This window comes from Apodemus sylvaticus, chromosome 17, assembly GCF_947179515.1.
Source record: "Apodemus sylvaticus chromosome 17, mApoSyl1.1, whole genome shotgun sequence".
NCBI lineage: Eukaryota > Metazoa > Chordata > Mammalia > Rodentia > Muridae > Apodemus > Apodemus sylvaticus.
In genome coordinates this window covers 53,511,674-53,532,401 of record NC_067488.1, presented here as the reverse complement: position 1 = coordinate 53,532,401, position 20,728 = coordinate 53,511,674, and the positions used below count along the sequence as shown (strand labels likewise).

The following is a 20,728-nucleotide window of genomic DNA, read 5'->3' as shown; positions in this document are numbered from 1 at the left end:
GGGATCTTCAAAGGGAAGGTAAACCCAACACATCCCTTCAGGTTCGGTGACAGTGAGGTTTGACAAGGTGACGTACAGAGGTTGGCACAGTTCTGGGAATGCTGGTGGTCACTGACCTCCATTTCCTCCCAGGATGTGCTAACGGGCATTTCCTCCACAGCCGTACCTCGGCGCTACAGTGGTGATCACTGCTGTGCACTGGGTCATCTGTTGTTCACTACAATGACTAGCAGCAGTGTGACTACAAAACCACTATATCAAAGACTGGCCTTGACCTGAGTGGGCTTAGGGTGGGGGCCCCAAAAGCTGTCAGTTCTAGTTGTATGAACCTCTGGCACTGGAAGCCCCAGGGTCACACTGGGAGTCCACACCAGATCAATCTGTCCCCTAGTGGCTCGGGGACAATCTTACTCTTCAGCAAGCACCTAATTTATGACTCTCAGAGTTCAGAACCCTGGGGAAAGCCTTTTGTTTTGTTTTTTTTTCCCCCTAACCAGGTAAACACCTTATATCTCAGATAATTCAGTGTTTCTTTGGAAACTTCCGAATACAATCCAATTGGCCACAAATCCAACTGAATGTATCACTGAATGGACTAGAACCTAGTATGGATAAGTTACTTCTGTGGGAGAAAGCTAACCTCTCCCAGCTGTAATCTGTGAGGCTGGAGGACTGACTGCCGGGAACAAGGCTCTGCACCTACTGTAAGCCGATGCAGCAGTCAGTCCTGGGCCAGGCTTCCCGTGGCTCACCCCACATCCCAGTCGGCTGGTCAGCCCCCACTCTAGATATGTCTCTGCACACACCGTGTGCTTCTTTTCCCACTGATCTGCCAAGAATGTCGCAGAACAGAACAGTATCCAACACTGGTTTTTAAACTTTCCATTTATTCACATTTCATGGATTGTTACACTTCCTTAAAGGCCCATTCAAAAGCTAACACACACTGAGTATACTGCCTGACAATTCAAGTATTTTAGCTTTAGAAAACAAGTTCTGGTCAAAGTAGAAAGCAGATTATTCCATGTGATTGCTAAGAAGTCTTATATCCTCTTTACAAATCTGTGTTAAAGGACAGTCCTCAGTCTTGTGATTGCTTCTGGAGAGCACTCGGTGGCCGTGTACAGAGCATGGCGCTAGAAAGATGCCCTGAAGAACTCCCAACCTCACCTACAAGTGACAAAACAGGTCATTTCCTTATAATCCCACTCCAGTGGTCTGAGTGGGCACTCTGCAGCCTCCAGGGGCTGTTTCTCATCTTCAGAAATAGTAACACAATGAACAGACTGGTAAGGACAGACTTCTTAATGTTCAAAAGGTAGGGAAAAGGGCTTTCCCTGACAGCAAGGTGGAATTTCTCCTCTATGCCATAGGAGGTATTATTATTATTATTATTAATTTTTTTGGCACACAGTAAAAAATAGGATTTAGAACTGAAATGGTAAAACAGGGCATCAGTCTACCAACAGTTGAACCTGTCACCAACACAAGCCACAGCCCGTGCGGTGGCTCTCTGAGGACAGGGCCAGGCTGGAAATGTGGGGAAGTGTGAGACACAGTGTGGGAAGGCCCAGGCTTAGCACCTGCTAGCTGCACCCTGACCACAGTGAACACACACTTCCTTCAGGCAAATGTAAGACACAACTTTAGATTTTCAACTGGAGATACACACCTCAGGTCACACTAAACACACAACAGGCAAGTTTCTAACATGTTAAAACATAAATGAAGTTTAAGCCATGGGTTGGAACCAGCTACAAACACAGTGGAGGAAGAACAGAGTGCCCACCAGGGGCCTCCCTGTGACACAGACTTCATAGTTGACTCATACTCAGATGCACTGAGCCATCTCCTAAAGCACAGACACTGAGTTACAGTCACACCACATCTCTCCCCTGTAATTCTCGTTTCCAAAAGTTATAGTCTTTAGCAGCAAACTTTGCTGGGAATGTTAGAAAAAAGAAAGCCACACTCACTAATTTACAATTAAAATCAGCTGGGGAGCTTTAGAAGGCAATCCAGTCACAACCTTTTTTGCTTTATTCTTTTGGTAAATATTCAAGGCATGGGCAGACGCTCACAGAGCACTGCCACCACGAAGAGACAAGTTCCTGAAAGTGCCCAGGAGGCTGACCCTTGCCAGCCCACAGGCGTGTGGCTACACAGTACTGTTCTGAATGCGTACCCCTCATCTCATCTTTGGGAAGCTGGACAAGCCCAGTGTGAACGGGCCAGGCCAGGGGAAGAGAAGCAGCAACTTGCTTGCTAGGAACCGGTTCTCCATGCTAAAAGGCAAACAGACGGAAGCACCGCCTTAGTCCACAGCCCAGAAAGCACAAACGTGCATCTGCAGATACACACCAAAACGCTCAGCACAGAGCACTATCACCCCACCTCAAGAGCAGTTCTGGGCTCAGGAGGCAGAGGTAGGTGGATCTGAGTTCAAGGCTAGCCAGGCTACATAGAGTAAGACCCCCGTGAAAATAAGTTACCCAGGCTTCACCCACCTGGTATTGTGGCTGTAAGAAAGCAACTGTGCCATTCAGTTTTTGTAACTGTTTGCCCAGGCTGGAGCATACGTACACTATCTGAGCACACAAGTGTGCCCCTGGGTACTGACCCTGAGCCTTCACACAAGATCCGGTCCTAGTGTCAAACGGCTTTATGAGAAATGAAAGTGGGACTTTAGACAGTCAGACGTTCTATTTTACTTTATTGGGGGTCTTACTAAGTAGGTAGCTCAGGCTGTTGTGAACTCACATGATCTCCTGCCTCAGCTTTTCTGGCACTGGGATTAGGCATGACCCATAACCACCTGTCATCAAGCTCACATTTAACTCATGTCTGGTCTTCAGAGAATGCTGGTATCAGTGACCTCACTGCTCTGAAGTGACACGAACAGTGTGTAGAGCCATGGCTCGCTTCCAAATGGACACAATAATACCTCATCCTTAAAAAGTAAAAATAAAAATGGGCTTGTCAGATGCTAAACAACATGCTGCTGTCTGAAGCTCCAGGCCGAAGGAGCTGTCTTCCACACCCACACTCCAGCTTCCTTCTCAGGAGCGCATGGCTCCTGAGAGGACTCCATTCAGACTGTGCCCACCAGGGCTCACCAGGACACAAATGGCCATGAGCACACAACCCTTTTCAGCACAATTTTACTTTCTTTTAAAATAAAGGCTTGTTTGTGGTATAGAAATAATATAAAAGCGCTACCAAATTTGTGCTTTTAATAAAATCCATTATTCCTGACAGCCCCCGTCCGTCCATCCATGTTAACTCGGGAGGTAAGCAAGTAAGAGCACCTCATGAATAAACTACAAACCCAGCCTACCCACCACCAGCTCCCCACGAGCCACTACTTGTGTCCTTTCCCATGGAAAGGCAGTTCCTAGTTCAGTCAAGCAGCTCCAGGTCAAAGGCCAGCACCTGCCAAGACAGGCTGATGACAACTGAGATCCCAGTACCCACAGTTCAGCTCAGAAGGAAACAGGGCAAGCGGTCACAGTGTGGTGGTGCACTATTTGGCAGGAGTGCAAGTCACGGATCAGATAAGCCCACAGGAGGGGAGCAGGCAGGTGTCTTCTGCAACACTGTGGACACTGCTGGGGTCTCCCGGGGCAGGCAGAGTGGCACACATGGCTGCCTGAGGGAGCCTTTGGAGAGCTAACTGGTACCCTGATTATAGTCCATTAAGAATCACTTAGGTCAGTTTACTCAATGAATCAACATTTAAAAAAATCTTCCCAAACATTTCACTCCAATGTATTTTGCTTAGTTCTTAGGAAGGGAGAAGAGCTTCGACACACTGAAAGGATTTATTGGCCTTAATCTTCCTCACAAAAGTTCAAGTTACCTAGAAGTTCTCAGAATGTCACAGTAGAAGAGGAAAGAATGTGACTAAGTTAGGGGCAGAGGGGAAGCAGCAACGTGGCAACATGCCTTGGTCGGCCGCAGTGCTCAGGCATCCTTTTTCTGCAGTAAAATCTTGTGCAATTCGTCCGCATCCTCACTCGTCTTCACCCGAATCAGCATGGTGACCGGGACAGTGGGCTGCTTCTCATCGAGTGGGGGGTTGGGGACACAGACGATAAGGACATTGTTTTTCCCTGTTCGGGTGCACGGCATATTGGGTGGAATCAGAACATTCAGCAGTATATTGCCTTTGAGTAAACAAAGGAAAATATTCATCAAAACATATAACAAAATAACTATGTAAAATATGTATCAAAACTGTAGGATTCTATAAGAGGCTAAGAGTCAATCCTGAACAGATTCTTAATGTGTTAATAGGTACAGCCATAAAGGCCGCCATTTCTTGTATGGGGAGTGTGGCAAGCTGGGAGGAGGCGGGCCGTGACAGGCACCAGTGGAGGAGGACTTCTTGCCTCCCCTTCTGCACACACTCCACAATCTGAGGCAGGAGGACTTCTTGCCTCCCCTTCTGCACACACTCCTCCACAATCTGAGGCAGGAGGACTTCTTGCCTCCCCTTCTGCACACACTCCTCCACAATCTGAGGCAGGAGGACTTCTTGCCTCCCCTTCTGCACACACTCCACAATCTGAGGCAGGAGGACTTCTTGCCTCCCCTTCTGCACACACTCCACAATCTGAGGCAGGTGGACTTCTTGCCTCCCCTTCTGCACACACTCCACAATCTGAGGCAGGAGGACTTCTTGCCTCCCCTTCTGCACACACTCCTCCACAATCTGAGGCAGGAGGACTTCTTGCCTCCCCTTCTGCACACACTCCTCCACAATCTGAGGCAGGAGGACTTCTTGCCTCCCCTTCTGCACACACTCCACAATCTGAGGCAGGAGGACTTCTTGCCTCCCCTTCTGCACACACTCCACAATCTGAGGCAGGAGGACTTCTTGCCTCCCCTTCTGCACACACTCCACAATCTGAGGCAGGAGGACTTCTTGCCTCCCCTTCTGCACACACTCCTCCACAATCTGAGGCAGGAGGACTTCTCGCCTCCCCTTCTGCACACACTCCTCCACAATCTGAGGCAGGAGGACTTCTCGCCTCCCCTTCTGCACACACTCCACAATCTGAGGCAGGAGTCTTACCAGCTCCAGGTGCTTGCACCTTCGTAACTGCACGCAGAGGGCTCGCTGGCATCGCTTGGACCCAAATCTTCACCATTTCATGGGTCTTAAGGATGAAGGCCAGCAAAGTGACAAGAGTTCCTCTTTAGCAGTGCTCCCCAGGCTAGAGTGACACCACAGTGTCACAGCTAGCTGGCTGGAGTAGCTTGGGTGCCTCCCACTACTGACCACACGTTATAGTCTCACCGCGGTCAGAGCTCCTGTTCCTGGGCTGTTCTAAGGGGACGGCGATGCGGAATTCCTGCTCTATGGAAAGCACTCCCTGAGGCTGGGGAGACAACCTCATTGCTAAGCATGCAAGCACAAGGAGCTGACTTCAGACCCCCAGAACCCATGCGAGAAGCTGGGGAGAGCAGCCCAGCCCTGAGCATGGGTGAGTCCCTCACACACTCACTGGCCAGCCTGGTCAATGACCTTCAGGTTACTGAGACCGTGTTCCAAAAATAAAGATAGAGAAGAGTGGCTGAGGAAGAGGCATGACATCCGTGGGCCTCCCCATACCAGCCCCCACCCCCACCCAAGGACCCCTTTAAACTAGAACCTGTATACTTCTGCTCTGCTCAGTGAGCCACCCACGCACACCACCATCTACACTCTCCATGCACATGCATACACACTCTCCATGTACACACCCACTCTCCATGCACACTACCTCCCCACACTCTCCAACATAGGAAACACAGCTTTCAACAATATACCTCTATCACACTCCCAATACTCAAAAACTACATCCATATTAGTAACCAGAAGATGGATTTGGCCTCATGATCTCTCATAAAACAAACAAACCCCTATTATTGAGCTTCAGAATACCCAGAACTGCAGTGTCGAAAGAAGACTCTCTGGCTCTGCACCCACCTAGGTTGGTGTCTGCTCGCACCAAGAGCTGGGTCTTCTGAGTTGCTGTGGGTTTTAAATGCAGGGTCCCCACACCCTTCTCTTTAAATTCATTGTCTTTCTTGTAAAATAGTTTACATCTGTGGAGAAGCAGACATGATTAAGCATTCAACCAGTCAGTTTGCTTACAATCACAACTGCAGTGGGTAGAGAGGATAAACCTTCTTTACTAGGTTGATGTCATCTGGGTAAAAGCAAACAAAACAGTACGGTGATCTAGTTAGACACTCTAGAATTTACCCTCCCACCCCACCTTTCTTTGTAGTTCAGGGCAATGCTAGGCAATCACTTTGCTAGTAAGCGATAATCACAGTCCCCTACAAACCCTCTGTAATACCTGTGACCATCTTTCCTCAGTCAGTCAACACCTCACCCGACCCACTTCCACTGCCTGTCTCATGTGCCCTGCACAGCAGACTGGCTCTCTATGATGGGCACAGAACCAGAAGACTGCCCTGCATCTCTCCCACCCTGCTGTCCCCATTACTTTTTATTGTTTCAAATCCCCTTCAGACCTTTAATCTTGATCCCCTAAGACCTAGCAATAGATCTGGACTAGTGTGTAACTATGGATAAAGTAGCACGCTGCTCTCCAAGCCTGTATGTTACATGAAGATCCTAAGGTTAGTAGGAAAACCTTGCCAGCACTCAGGAAGTGGAGGCAGGTGGGTCTGTGGGCCAGCCTGATCTATAGAGTTCCAGGGCAACTACGGCTACACAGAGAAACCGTCTTGAAAAACCAAAACCAAGCAGCCAACCAACCAACCAACCAACCAACCAACCAAGTAGGCCAATCATTCTTGCTGTTGCAGTTGTTCAGTCTGCTTGGCTGAACGAAGCCTGCAGGACCCCACAGCCCACTCACTTTTTGGAGTAAAAAGCATCCTCTTCCTTCACTTCAGTCACCACCACCTTGGGTGGTTCGTCATTCTCCTCTTCTTCACCATCTGGCATAGAAAGAACTCAGAGTCATCATCCTGAACACCAGCATGGAATCCTCCATGTCAGTCACTGAACACGACTGTGAGCACCTTACTGTTGTAGAGGAAGAGGTGCCAGCCGGATTTATTTTGTGAAATTTTAAGTTTATTTAGTGTGCATGTATGCGTGTACACACAAATGTGTGCTGTGTGGAGGTGAGAGGACAACTTTCCTTCTACCATGTGGGTTCCCAGCATCAAACTCAGGTTGTCGGCCTGAAGGCGAGCATCTTTACTTGCTGAGCCATCTCACCCCACTTAATAATGGCAACATTTTTCTCTATTCTAAAAGGGCACCCAGTACCACCCGACAGTGTTCTGGTGCCCATAGCACATTGTGCCCAGGGGTAACCAGCACCAACAACGACCAAAAGAGCAAGATTAATTTTTTTAAAGGTCAAACTGGTCAGAAAAACTGCTCCCGCGAGTTGTCTCAACTGTCCAAGGGCTCAAGATCTGGTACTAGAGGACCTGCCTCACTAAGAGGGCAGGAAAGGCACATCCGTTCAAGAGAGCCTCAGCACAGAGGAGTGGAGCAGAGACAGGAAGGATACAAGCAGGAAGGATCCTCTAGAGAGAAAAAGAAGTTGCATAAACCTGCCAGACTTGGATCAAAGACACAAACTAAGAACAGGGTATGGTGAGGCACACCTTTAATCCCAGCACTTGAGAGGCAAAGGCAGGCAGATTTCTAGGACAGCATGGTCTATAGATCTAGTACCAAGTCAACCAGAGAGTTACATATAGAAACCCTGTCATAAAAAACAAAACAAAAAACAAAAGAACAAAAACATTAATCCCAGCACTTGGTAGGCAGAGGCAGGCAGGATCTGAGTTGAGGCCAGCCTGGTCTACAGAGTGAGTTCCAGGACAGCCAGGGTTATACAGAGAAACCCTGTCTTGAAAAACCAAAAAAGGAAAGGAAAGGAAAGGAAAGGATAGAAGAGGGGAGGGGAGGAGGGGAGGGGAGGGGGGAGAGGAGAGGGGAGGGGGACGGGGGAGAGGAGAGGGGAGGGGGACGGAGGAGAGGAGGGGAGGGGGGAGAGGAGAGAGGAGGGGAGAGGGGAGGGGAGAGGGAAGGGGGGAGAGGGGAGAGGAGAGGGAAGGGGAGAGGAGGGGAGGGGAGGGGAGGGGAGGGGAGGGGAGGGGAGGGGAGGGGAAGAGCAACACTGAACTAAGGCCCAGCATGAGGTACTGGGATCTCCTAGCAGGATTATTAACTGAGGCACCCAGGACTGGAGATCAGGAGGGCCAGGAACCTGCTGTCCGAACAAGTTCCAAGTCTTTCTGAGGTTACAGTGTGGTAACTAACCACAAGATGGCAAGAGGCTCTGACAGTGCAGGCTGCAGGATAGGGCAGGATATAAGCTGCCTACAGTTCAGGATCTACTCTCCTATTTAGAGGCAGAGGAGAAATGAAAGGGCCCCTGTTGGACCCCGGCAGCTGACGAGTTCAGACAGAAGAGCAGTGGAGCTTGGAGTTCAAGGGTAGCCTGGTCTACATAGCAAATTCTAGAACAGCCAGAGCTACAGAGAAGAGTAAAAATAACCTGTCCTTCAAACTAGAAACTGAATCCCTCAGCACCACTAGCCACAGTGCAAGGATGCAATTGCCCAGGCATGGATGCTAGGGGCCACGACGTCGGACAGTACATGTTCTGAGCACACCAATCATTTTAGAAGGTTGTACTGGATGGACCTGGTCCTGAAGTGTTATACACAACACATATGAGCACTGTGGGTACCAATACCTCGAAAGAAACGCTGTATGTGTGCCTACGGCAAGACCTGCCACCCTGACAGGTACAAGGAAGCTAAGTGTGACCCACAACAGCAGGGCCTTCCTCTGGGGACAAGCGAGCCTCCTTTGTGTAAGGTCTGGCCCCAACATTAATGCTAAAACAGCTCATTTACAGCTAAATTCCTAAATACAACCAAATTCAATGGACATTCATATTGAGGTATTTCAGTAAAATTCAACCTTCAAAATGCAACATCATGAGCCCAGTGCTTTTTAGTTGCTGTGCTAACGGTCTGGCGTCTGCACCAGGCAGCTGGAACACACCTCACTGTGCATCTAGAGATCCAGCTCGTGCAGACAGAGGCTGCTGCTGGGGCACACCGCGACACTTGTCTCCCACAGAACCACACACTTCCCTCACTTTCGGCATGTGTCATCTTTTACACCTATAAAATGGGTCTTGCTCTATTTTAAGGATAAGAACTAAGCTCCCGTGACACACACAGGCAATGGGACACCTGTGGCCTGCTCATGAGCTCCGTGCGACGTGAAGCGCTGGCTTTGTCTTACCTCTGCACTCATTGCTGCCTCCTGCCTGGCCCTCTGACACTTTAGCAGGAAATGGTGAGGAGGCTTTGTTCTGGGCAGCGTCTTTACCAAACAAACCAGAATTTCCAGGAGAGAACGAAAACCCAGTTAGCGAGCCGGAGCTTAAGGAGCCCAGAACTGAGCTCTCAACTTTCTTGCCGAAATTAAACGAGGCACTTGTTGCTCCTTGTGCTGCGTCCGATTTCTTGTCTGCTATAAACTCCACCTTTTCAGATGTGTCCTCCGCTTTGTTGCCATGGAATGAAAATGGTGAATCTTGCTGTAGTTTTGTTGAACCAAAAAGGGAAGAAGGCTCCATCCCAACCGTCGCCCTGTCTGTCTGGCTCTCAGAACTGCTGCCACCTCCATTTTCAAGCTGCTTCTCGATCGTTGCCAAGTATCTCTCATAGTCTTTAAAGATGGGCGTCAGGTCACAGAGCGGATTTGTGTTCACGTGCCTGACGATCCAGTCCCGGACAGAGCAGTTCAGGCCGGCCAGCTGCTTGTGGTAGGTGTTCCCAGGGCAGGCTGGACTGGAAGCAGGGCCGGAGGAGGGCGGTTGATTGCTGCTGGTGCTGCTGCTGGTGCTGCTGCATTTGGGATTCGAAATCTTTTTATCCACCAAGGCAGTAGGGCCATTCACAGCAAAAGAACCTGTAAGAAGCTCATGTTCAAGCACTTGAAAAGCTGGTTTTGATGAAATCATCCAAGGGTTGATTTGTTTTTGTTTTTAATGTGTCTCAACAGGGTCTTGCTATCTAGTCCCAGCTGACTGGAACCTGCTGTCTCCTGCAGCTTCCTGAGCTGACTACAGACAGGTGAGCCACAGGCTCAGCTACGACTAGGCTTTGGACTCCACCCTCGTGCTGTGTTTGTCCTGATACCAAGCTTGTGTTCTGGGAACTGGACACCCAGCAAATGGTTACGGAGGCACTTAATACACTGTTTAGTAAGGACTAAACTAAACAGGACAGTGGGTAGTGCAGACGTCATCTGACTTGAGAAGCCAAATCGAGAGGATCAGGAGTTCAAAGTCATCTACACAACTAGAGGCCAGCTTGAGCTCCTGCAGCTATGCTAAGTGAGAGCTATCTCAAACCAACAACCACCACACAATGTACACTTTGAGAACAGCAAAGCAAAATCTAGCCAATCAGGATCCTTTCTAGGATTAAGCCCATAATCCTGTTCTCTCTGAGTCCGGAACGTTCCTGACTACTTTATCCAGAACAGGACTAGGTGCTCAGTATTTCCTGTTTAATCTGGATCAGAAGAACTGTGATCAAAGACAGCATCAGCCCCGTTTCCAATGCCAATGTGGTGGGAGGTGCTTTGAAGGCCCTTGGTGTGCATGAGCCAGGAAGGCAAACTGAGTCTACAAAGTGCTTCCTTGCTGAGAGTCAATTCTGGGTTCCAGGGGTTATGAACTCGACACTGAAATCACACAGCTGTCAACTGGCAGAGCTGAGACTACAATTGCTGTGCCTAGTGCCGAGGTGTGCTCTGCTGACCCTCTCGCTCCATGCATCTCCCCAAGTCCCAGCCTTTAACTGCTACATCCAAGGACACAGCACTAGAAACATCTCTACAGCTGGGTCTGGTAGCACACAGCTATAATCTCAGTTCAGAAGGCTGGAAGAGGAGGACTAAGTTCAAGGTTAGCCTGGGCTACATTGCAAGACCCTGTCAGAGGGAGACAATTGCTAGCAAAATTCTCTTTCAGCATCAATTTCAGAGAGGGCTGGAGAGGGAAGGCTACTCACCAAAGGCTGCCTTGGGCTCTGCTGCTGTCTTTGCACCAGAGAAGGGCGTGGCACTGTCTGTGCTGTTTCCATTTGTCAGTCCTTCCAGAGGCTTCCCTCCAGAGCCACCACCAAATCCAGAAAACCCTCCTCCTCCTCCAGAAGGCACAACCAAACCTTTGAAACCTTTAAAGGCTCCTCCGCTATCAGACTGAAACACAAAGAAAGCACACTTTAGGCAAGCAGACCACCTGTCCTCAAAAAACAAGGACGGGGCAGCAGACCTCAGAGGGGCAGCGCTCAGGCATGGCTGACACTGGACAGAGGAGAAGCTACTAATGCGGCCCAGGCAGGAGAGGAAAGGTGGTGCCTCTAAGGACAGCTGTGTCACAGCTGCCTTCCTGAAACAGCCAGGAAAGATGGGACCAAAACAAATATAGCAAATTCATATACCTACTATCAAACTTTAGAGTAACTGAAAATATTCCCAATACTTTTCCAAAGAACATTTCATTTGCCTGAAGAGAAATTAATTAAAAATATTGAGCTGAGCATGGTGACTCAAGCCTTCTTTCTAGCACTTGGGAAGCAAGCAGATCTCTAAGTGCTGGGCCAGCCTGGTTTACAATATGAATCCGAGGACAGAGAAATCCTGTCTCAAGACAAAAGAAAAGTACAATTTACCTAGCTTCTAAAGAATTCTGGGGTTTTCGAGCTGTTCTTAGCCTACAAAAATCCGAGACCACGTTGCATATTCTAGCCATTCTATCAGTGAAGCCATCCAGTGCAGTATGTTCTTTTCCTTGCTCTTTCCTTATCCCTGCCTCTAGCAAGCTCTTCCCTTGGCTGGTCTACTCAGTCAGCAGAAATGCCGTGAAACACTCAGATATGCCTTAGGAGTCTAGAGAGGTGGAGAGAGGCCTCTGCTGACTGTGTAACTCTTCTGAGGGAGACGTCTAGTGGGTAAGAGTGCTTGCTGTGCAAGCACGAGGATCCGAGCCAGAATCCCCAGGTTCAGACTCTGTCTGAAGGGAATAGGTGCTATCCTGTGGCCTCCATGCAGTGCAGGAGCATGCAGGCACATGCACATGCCCTAAAAGTTTAACTTGTCATCTTCTGAGAGAGAGGTTAGGCCAATATCACTCCATTTTCGCCAGAATGCAACCTGTTCCTATGTAAACAGCTAGACAGGAAAACCCAACCATGTCTACTTAGTTTTAATGTTTACAGCTAAGGACTCAATTCAGTGAATAAAGTGCTTACCCTGCAAGCAGGAGGACTGAAATTTGGATCATGGGACTCCAGGTTCAGCAAGAGTCCCAGCCTCAATAAACAATATCAAAAAAGAAAGATGGGACCAAAACAAATACAGGAAATTCATATACCTACTATCAAACTTTAGAGTAACTTCAAATGTTTACTGACCACTGGTACATTTATTGCAATAAAATAAGGAGAAATGTGCCTGGAGAGATGGTTCAGTGGTTAAGAACACTTACTGCCCTTCCAGAGGTCCTAAGTTCAATTCCCAGCAACCACATGGTGGTTTTTTTGTTTCTTTTCTTTTCTTTTTTTTTTTTTTTTTTTTTGGTTTCTTGAGATAGTGTTTCTCTTTTCTGTGTAGCCCTGGCTGTCCTGGAACTCACTCTGTAGACAGGCTGGCCTTGAACTCAGAAATCCACCTGCCTCTGCCTCTCAGAGTGCTGGGATTACAGGCGTGCGCCACCACTGCCCGGCTCACATGGTGGTTTCAAACCATCTGTAATGGGATCTGATGCATACTTCTGGTATGTCTGAAGACAGCAACAGTGTACTCATATAAAATAAAATAAATCTTTAAAAAAAAGGAGGAATAAAATCTTAAATAAAATACCTTTAATTCTGAAGCTTCTGTTTATCTGACAGAGTAGCACTTATCACAGGCTGGCTTCCCACTTGCTATGTAGTCGATGACATTGAACCTCTGAGCCTTCTGCCTTCACCTCCTGAACTCTGGGTTTACAAGCATATGCTACTATACCCAGACAGATCCTAGTCACACGCTCTGCCAACTGAACAACCTTCCAGCCCCAAAATCTGATTTTCTGAACAATCAAAATCAAAAATCTGAAAATCGGGTAAGTGGTTAAGAGCACGCGGAGGACCTAAGCAGGACCCACAGCACGCACTCTCAGGTGGCTCGCAACTGCCTGCGACTTGAGCCTGTAGCTCTGATGCACTCTCTTCTGGTCTCTGTGGGAAGGCACATGCACACACAAATACAAAGTAAATCTTAAAATAGGGAGGTGGCTCTCTGAGTCCAAGTCCTGTGGAGTGAGTTCCAGGACAGTCAGGACCACACAGCGAAACCCTGCCTTGAATCATGGCCCCCACAAAAGAAAAATAGCAAAAGCATTATGCCCAAATGGATGTTTTGCAGTTAAACATAGTTTTCCAAGCAGCAGTAACCGCCTTTAATCCCAGCACTTGGAAGGCAGAGGCAAGCGGCTCTGCATTGGAGGCCAGCCTGCGTCATACCTAGTGAGCTGAGGACGGCTAGAGCTACATAGTGAGACCCTGTCTCAAAACCAAAACTAAAGACATACCAGATGACTTACAGCAAGCCATGAAATTATAGAGCTCTTCGGGGGACCTTTGATTCTATACTGGATTTAAAAATTATGTAGCAGTTATTGCTATTTTAGAAACTGCTCACAGTAAATTATTTAGCTAAATTTATAGAGTGAATTTGACACATTCACCCCCCTCAGGCACAGTCTCACTGTAGATCGTGTTGGTCTTGAACCCAGCTCCACCTCCCAGTGATTGTATCACTATGCTTGGCTCGACACAGTCCTATTATTTCTATTGCCTAGACCTGTTTCCCTACAGTATCTGAGAAAAGCCCATTTCTTTATTTAGGTAGATGGTATGACATTTAGCTTTTCTAGTAAGTTCTGAATAAAACTCTATGCTAAAGCTCACTGTGAATTTCCAAGCCCAAGGGCACCTGCTTCTCCTCTTATACTCACCCAAGTTTTAGCTCAAATACCACCTCAGGGCCACCTAATGTTCTGACATTGCAACATGAGTGTGGTCGTCCACAAACTTCACCGCATACTACACAACTAAGTCAGCCTCCCCATTACACGACATTTTATGTTTTAAATAAGTTTACAATTTTGTGCTGGGCTATACTATCTTGGGCCACATACACTGGCCAGATATACTACTCTGTCAGTGGCCCTCACTTCCTGAACAGCCAGGCTTGGCTTCGCAGTGCTTGCCACAAGCGCACATCACACAGCTTTGCTCATCTACCCACACAGCGTTAACCCCATGTTATGCTGGGTTCCCGGATCTGTGCCCACTCCTGCCTTTGCTCATTTCTGTTCTGTCTTCTAGAGACGTACAAGTGACTGCCACAGGATTTTCAAGTGATGAAGCACCCGACCAGAATCCTTGTCTCCTCTGCTCTTCCATACTCTCAGTGAAGGAGCCATCAGACACGACAGCTTCCCATCCATCTAGCCAATGATGAAGTAAGGCCATCGCTTTCCTGCACAGCCGCTCCTGTCACTGTTCTTGGCAGCATGGCTTCAGGGAGATCAGAGCTCCTTTAAGGCAGCTGTGGATGTCAGTGCACTCTGAATGCACCGGGGTGTTACATGGAGTCTCCTAAGAACATGTCGGCTGTACGACTGTTTCTCTGCATTGAGTTACACAGTGCATATAACCTGAGCAAACCAACCTCACTTCTGTAACGTAAAGGTAAAAGTACCTGTCTCGTCACCAAGCCAGATGACCTGAAACTTGATTCCCAGGGAACAAATGCTGAAAATAACTGACTCAGAGTTATTCCAAAGAGTTGCAGTTGTTCCTTCTGATCTCCAAGTGTGCACAGTAGGCATACAAGCACATACCACCCACATGTGCCAGGGGGAGCATTTGCCGCACGCATGCTCTGGGAATGGGAAGCCTCCTTAGGAAGCCATTAAGGCCGCAGGCAGCACTCACTTCAAACCCAGCGTTTCTCCGCTTCGCCTTCTTGACAGCTCTGTTCTTCATGACTTCCTCACTGGCCACAGAGAATGTTCCCATCTGCAAGAATAGACAAATTCCAACAGCAGAATGGTGAAGCCAAAGGAAGAGTAAATGCCAAACACAAACACCAGAGCAGACACACTTATCTGGTATTTGATCTTCTTAAAAGAGTTGACTTAACACATTCAGAGACATCTCACATATATTATCTTCAGGTTTCTGTAGATTCTAATTCTGGTCAGGCAAGTCACAAACTTTCCAGGACCTACAAATCCAGCCTCCAAGTTCCAACCCACAGATAGAAATATGTGATTTCTGAAAAGATGACCACTAAATCTTGGTACAAAAATACTCATGGCTGGCTTCCTCGAACATTTTAAAGAAATCTCTGAAACAAAGCGTCTTACAATCAGTTTTCAAAAAATTAAGTTGCTGTGGCTAGCATCTACATTTTCCTTTTGTAGAATAGGATCCTGTACATCATTCATGAGCTCTACCACCGAGACACAGCCTTAGCTTGCTATTCTGAAAAGCAGACCTGCCCACCTTGCCCACTGTCCAAAAGACCAAAGACCAGATGGCTAGGCACACGTGCCCCTCGTCACCCTGTGCTCTTCCACGGAGTGCCGAGTGTGCTGATCACCGGCACCATTCGCTGAAGGCCTGTGGTTTCACTTCACCTTCCCTCACCTGCAGGGCTAGAACTAAGTAACTGTAAAAAATTCTCATCCAGCTGGAGTGCCAGCTCCCAGCCACAGCCTTTCCACAGGAAGCTGAGGCAGCTGGGTGATAAAGTAAGACCATCTCAAAAAACAAAACTAAAAGCCTCTATCTCCAGTGCTCAGATCCTGTTAACATTAGAAGGATCCTCATCCCCAGAACAGGACCATCTGGCCATACTTGTACACTTAATGTTACTAACTTCCATAGCTGTCTCTGTGAAACCTGCCCAACCTCTTTCACTCCTGGACACTTTAGTGGTCAAAGCGGACCACTATAATCTAGATTTTACTCCACTCCAGGACTGTGCCTAAAACCAAGGCAGAAAAGAAAAAATCCAGAACTAAAGATTGAGTTAGAGACCTAGTCGGCTAAAGGTTCTGTAAAAACAGTAACACATCAGTGGTTTGGTCTCCCCAAACATATCAGTACCAAAAAGGAAGACACCGGCCTACAAATAAAGCTGCAGACCACTACTCCTTGATTCCTTCTTCCCTTTCCACCTAGCTGTGTGCTACAGAGCTGGAGTTAGCTTTGCTACATACAGATCTGCCTAGTGGACTGGCCTATGAGAAATCAACCTGCTCAAGAGACCTAGATAGGCAAAGAGTTCCTCACAGAAGACAACTTTAAATTTTTGTTGGCAAAGAAACTACATTGATGTAAATTCTATGAAATCAGTGCAACCGCTGGGCACAGATTTAGCAGCAGAACAGCTAAGAGGGGGTTGGGGCGGCATGAGAAACACTGGAGTTAGGGACCGTGGAGAGCTGACTGAGGTGAGAACAGTGGGCCAGCTCCTGTAACCTGCTTCCTGGTCATGACTAGACCACTCAAAGCACAGCAGAGAATGCTGTGTGTGACTCTTGCTTCTACAGACTCATCACAAACACACACTAACAGAACAGCAAACTCGCAAAGAACACATTTCTACAGCAAACACCCACAGCTCACGAGGAACCATCACATCTCCCATGATGGCTTTTCTTGAAGGTTTTTAAGTTCTATCATATTCTTCACCAAGAAAGTAGCTTAGACACAGGCAGCAAGAAACCAAAGCAAACTTCTCTGTACCTCTTCAACTTCGTCTTCTTCATCCCAATTCCTATCTGTTAATTCCTTTTCCGCAACTCTCTTCGCCATTTTTGTGAACCTAAATTACAAGAAACAGAAATAAGATGTTTGCTTATCTACACCAGGATAACTGTTACAAATAAATTTTTTGTTGCAGTTTTCGTTTATTGTGTAATAAAACCACAAAACAGAGAAGTATAAGAAAAAGTAATTACTAGGTTTTAAGCAAATGAGATTTACTTAGAGGCTTTGGCTCAAAGGGAAGGAAACACAGTAAGAAATCCAGGAAAATATGAAGTTCGGGGAAGTTAATTTTGCTTTTCCAATTAAAAATTTTTATTACAAGTCATTAAAAACTCCTAGTCCAGCATAAAATCTGGTAAGCACCTCCTGATGCTAACGGAAAGTGCTGCAGTGAGCACGTCACGATGGGCCGTGGGCCTCCAATATCGAATCCTCAAGGCAGGACTAGAGCGGGCAGACACCTGAGGATACCAACACTCCTTCTGAACAGGAAGCCAACTCCATTCAGAAAATTAAATCAAACATCTATTGACCTTTCAAAATCTAAGTTTTTAAGTAGTATATTGTACAGAACATCCTTAAGTCAATGTAAATATCCTTGTCATAAACATTCTTTTTTTTTCTTTTAATATAGAATAGAGTTTATTCAGAACATGGAGAGGGGAGTCAAGGGGGTAGTAGAGGCAGAGAAAGGAGAGAGAAGAAGGGGAGTAGAGGCCGGCCATGTGCATGTGGAGAGAGACCGGAAGTGGGGAGAGACAGGAAGGGAAAGCAAGAACAAGAGATAGCAAGAAAGCCATAAACATCCTTAATATTTAGAGGATTCCTAAGTTTATCCTTGGGTAAGGATTTTAATAATGCCTTGGAAATACTTTTGCAACACGAGTAGTTTTAAGGCTACAATGAATAGAAATGTCTCCCAATTAACATTAAATTGCTCTGAATTACATATCGTACAGAGCTAAGACATTACTTAACAAATTCAAAAATTTAAGTGCTATGGATGTGGTTGCAACTGATAATATAAAATGTGCTTCAAATATATAGCATCAAGGCTAGAGAGATGACTGGGCAGGATGTCAGAGAGGACACTGCTCTTGCAGTGTTCATGTTGGATTCCAAATACCCAACAGCAGCTCCCAAGTACCTGTCACTCCAACTCGGGGCACCTAACTAACTTTTCTGGCTTCCAAAGGTGAGCAAGCACAGATTTATAATAATAATAATAATAATAATAATAATAATAGTAGTAGTAGTAGTAGTAGTAGTAGCAGTAGCAGTGGCGGCGGTAAGAGCAAGGCAAGGTGGCACACACCTACCTCTCTCTGTGAGTTTGAGGCCAGGCTACTCTACAGAATAAGTTCTAGGGCAGCCAGAGCTACACAGAGAAACCCCGTTTCCAGAAAAAATGCCTTGCTTTTTAGAAATAGCAATAACAGGGGCTGGGGAGATAGCCCAGCAGTTAAGAGCACACATTACTCTTGCAGAAGACCAGAGTTTAGTTCCCAGTACCGGCCTGTTACAGGCACTGTGTACACACACACACACACACACACACACACACACACACACACACACACAGGAACAACAAACAAAGGAAAAAAATTACCCCACAGAGCTCTGAGGGTTTGTTCTAAGCACCCTTCTTAGAACAAGAAGGTTTGGCTTCTTCAAAGCAGCGTTAGCAGCAGGGGCTCTTGTCCAGGCTCCCATGGCAGTAAGTGGGCACTCCTTCCTGACACCTACTGCATTCATTAACCCTCAGCACAGCATCCCCCCAGTAGGCCTGGAACAGTCACTAGATATAAACTTACCCGTCCCTTAATGCTCTACAGCACATTAGCAACTACAGAGTAAGTTTCAAATCAGTAAATTCCAAAGTCCTCCAAAATCTGATGCGTAAGGCTCCATCCAGCTTTTGATACATCCCAACCTTTTACATTTTTCTCTTACAGGCACTTTTTCTGATTACAGAATGAATGATTTTAAAATTGATGAAATATACAGCATGAGTTTCAATAAATATCAGTAACTGGGAACCCCCTCTTTTTAACTCCTTTCCCAAACAATGCAAAATTAATCGTATCAGAAATAGCATTCTTTACAGAACTGTTCACAGGTATGGTCTCTGGATCCCTAGGGAAATTTTTCTAATCCTTACCTAACATCACCACCAGAGGGCAAGCGGTAAGCAGTGCCCTGGCTAGATTTACTGTTTTAAAATGTGGACAAAAGGAATGGTGGAAACCGCAAATGGTACTCAGACTAGAAACTAAAGGGTACCCGACAGACTAAAACAAACTAATGCTGTGGCTGCCATTTAACACTTAATCAGATAAACCAGAGGGCAGGAATTTTAGTTTTGTTTCCTGCTGACTCCAAAATGTCCCAGTGGTCCGAGGCAGTACTTATTTGAAAAAATACAAGATTCTAGTGCTAGCTTCCAAGACAAGCTGAGAGATCCTGGGTGAGCGAGAGTATGGTGACTGTGGGACAGAGGGGCTGCTATGAAAACTAAGGAGGCATAGCTTAGAAATAGTGCCTCAAACAGAGAAGTGTCTCCTCAACATAATAATAACAAAAAAATACTATTTTTACTCCAAAACTCAAAAGCTGTAGAGTGGGAAAACAAAGAAACTAAACTTTCAAAACACATTTCACTAACCTGGGTGATGGCAGAGGGAGGCTGAGGCAGGATGACAGTTTGGGGCCAGTCTAAGTCATAGGACAAATTCAAGGACAGCATAGGAGATACATACTTAAAAAAAAAAAAAGCACCAAATACCTATTTATTCCACATTCCATAGTTAATTTTCCTCTTTTGAAGACATCTCTGTGAATTATCTGTAACAAGGCCTGGCACTAGAGACTTATCTGCCAACTATTATTGTTGTTATTAAAGCTTAACTGTTTTATTTTTTTCTTTTAGAGCCTTGGGGACAGGATCCAGGGTCTCGTACGTGTCAGGCAAGCCTAATACCAATGTGTTACCGGGGGAAATTTAATCCCCGTAACAAATGAGTTACACCAGCTGCCCGGAAGAGTTAGCCAAATGTCTGCGTTTGTGGGTAAAATGGCTCCATGAAATGCTTTTAAGATTTGAAGCTAGAAGTTGCCAGGGGGAAAAAAAGCATTATTCAAGAATGGCCGCTTTGTGCAATGTACGAACCGGGTACAACTCTGCTGTCAGAGATGAATTTCACGTGAAAACACTAGGCGCCGATCGAGATCAGTATAACGCCCCCGAAAAATCCAAACCTCAAAACTGGCTCTGGACGAACCCGGGTGACCAACGGCCTGGGAACACGGTGAGTGCACGGGGGCCAGCCGGGGAGACGACATGTAAGGGATGTAGGCAGCCAGGGATGGGCCAGGGCGGCCCTGCCACTGCTGCCTACCTCCGCCGGGGCCGAGGCCCGCGCCCAGCCGAGTCCTCCACTGCTAGGCGGCTCGCCGAGCAGGCCCAGCCCAGCCCGGCTTCACAAACAGCCCGCCGCGTCGCCAAGGCCGCCGCCGCCCCGCCCTCCTGGCCTGCCGGGCCCTTACCTACCTAGAAGGCCGCCGCAGATCACGCTGAGTTCCGGCGCCGCGGCGAGCAGGGCTAGGAGATTCCCGTGCGTTGAACGCCTTCAAGAGCTTCGTGATCAGCAGGACTCGGGAGCTGTGTGTCTCTGAGTCCGACACCGAGAAAAAGAGACATCCGCCCAGCCTGAAGCTGCTACTGAACGGTGAAGAGAGCGCTTGGGGCCGCCATCTTGTAACTCGAATATACCACTCAGAACCAATCGGAGGAAAAAAAAAAGAGGGAGGAGTCAAGCAACGC

The 20,728-nt window shown here is 47.2% G+C and overlaps 1 protein-coding gene across 2 annotated transcripts; it reads right to left on the bottom strand.

Moving 5' to 3' along the window:
• Positions 1 to 867: 867 nt before the first annotated feature.
• Nup50 (nucleoporin 50) lies at positions 868 to 20,674 on the bottom strand. Of its 2 annotated transcripts, none has more exons than XM_052160269.1 (8): positions 20,452 to 20,674; positions 16,882 to 16,960; positions 15,061 to 15,144; positions 11,086 to 11,275; positions 9,305 to 9,976; positions 6,879 to 6,960; positions 5,975 to 6,093; positions 868 to 4,166 (listed from the first exon to the last, which is right to left on the bottom strand). In XM_052160269.1, exons 2-8 carry the CDS (start codon positions 16,948 to 16,950, stop codon positions 3,964 to 3,966), a joined length of 1,419 nt encoding a protein of 472 aa, XP_052016229.1. In that variant the 5' UTR covers positions 16,951 to 16,960; positions 20,452 to 20,674; the 3' UTR covers positions 868 to 3,963. The 2 variants fall into 2 exon arrangements, with proteins under 2 accessions (XP_052016229.1, XP_052016228.1); XM_052160268.1 differs by having other exon boundaries at positions 20,456 to 20,673.
• Positions 20,675 to 20,728: the final 54 nt, after the last annotated feature.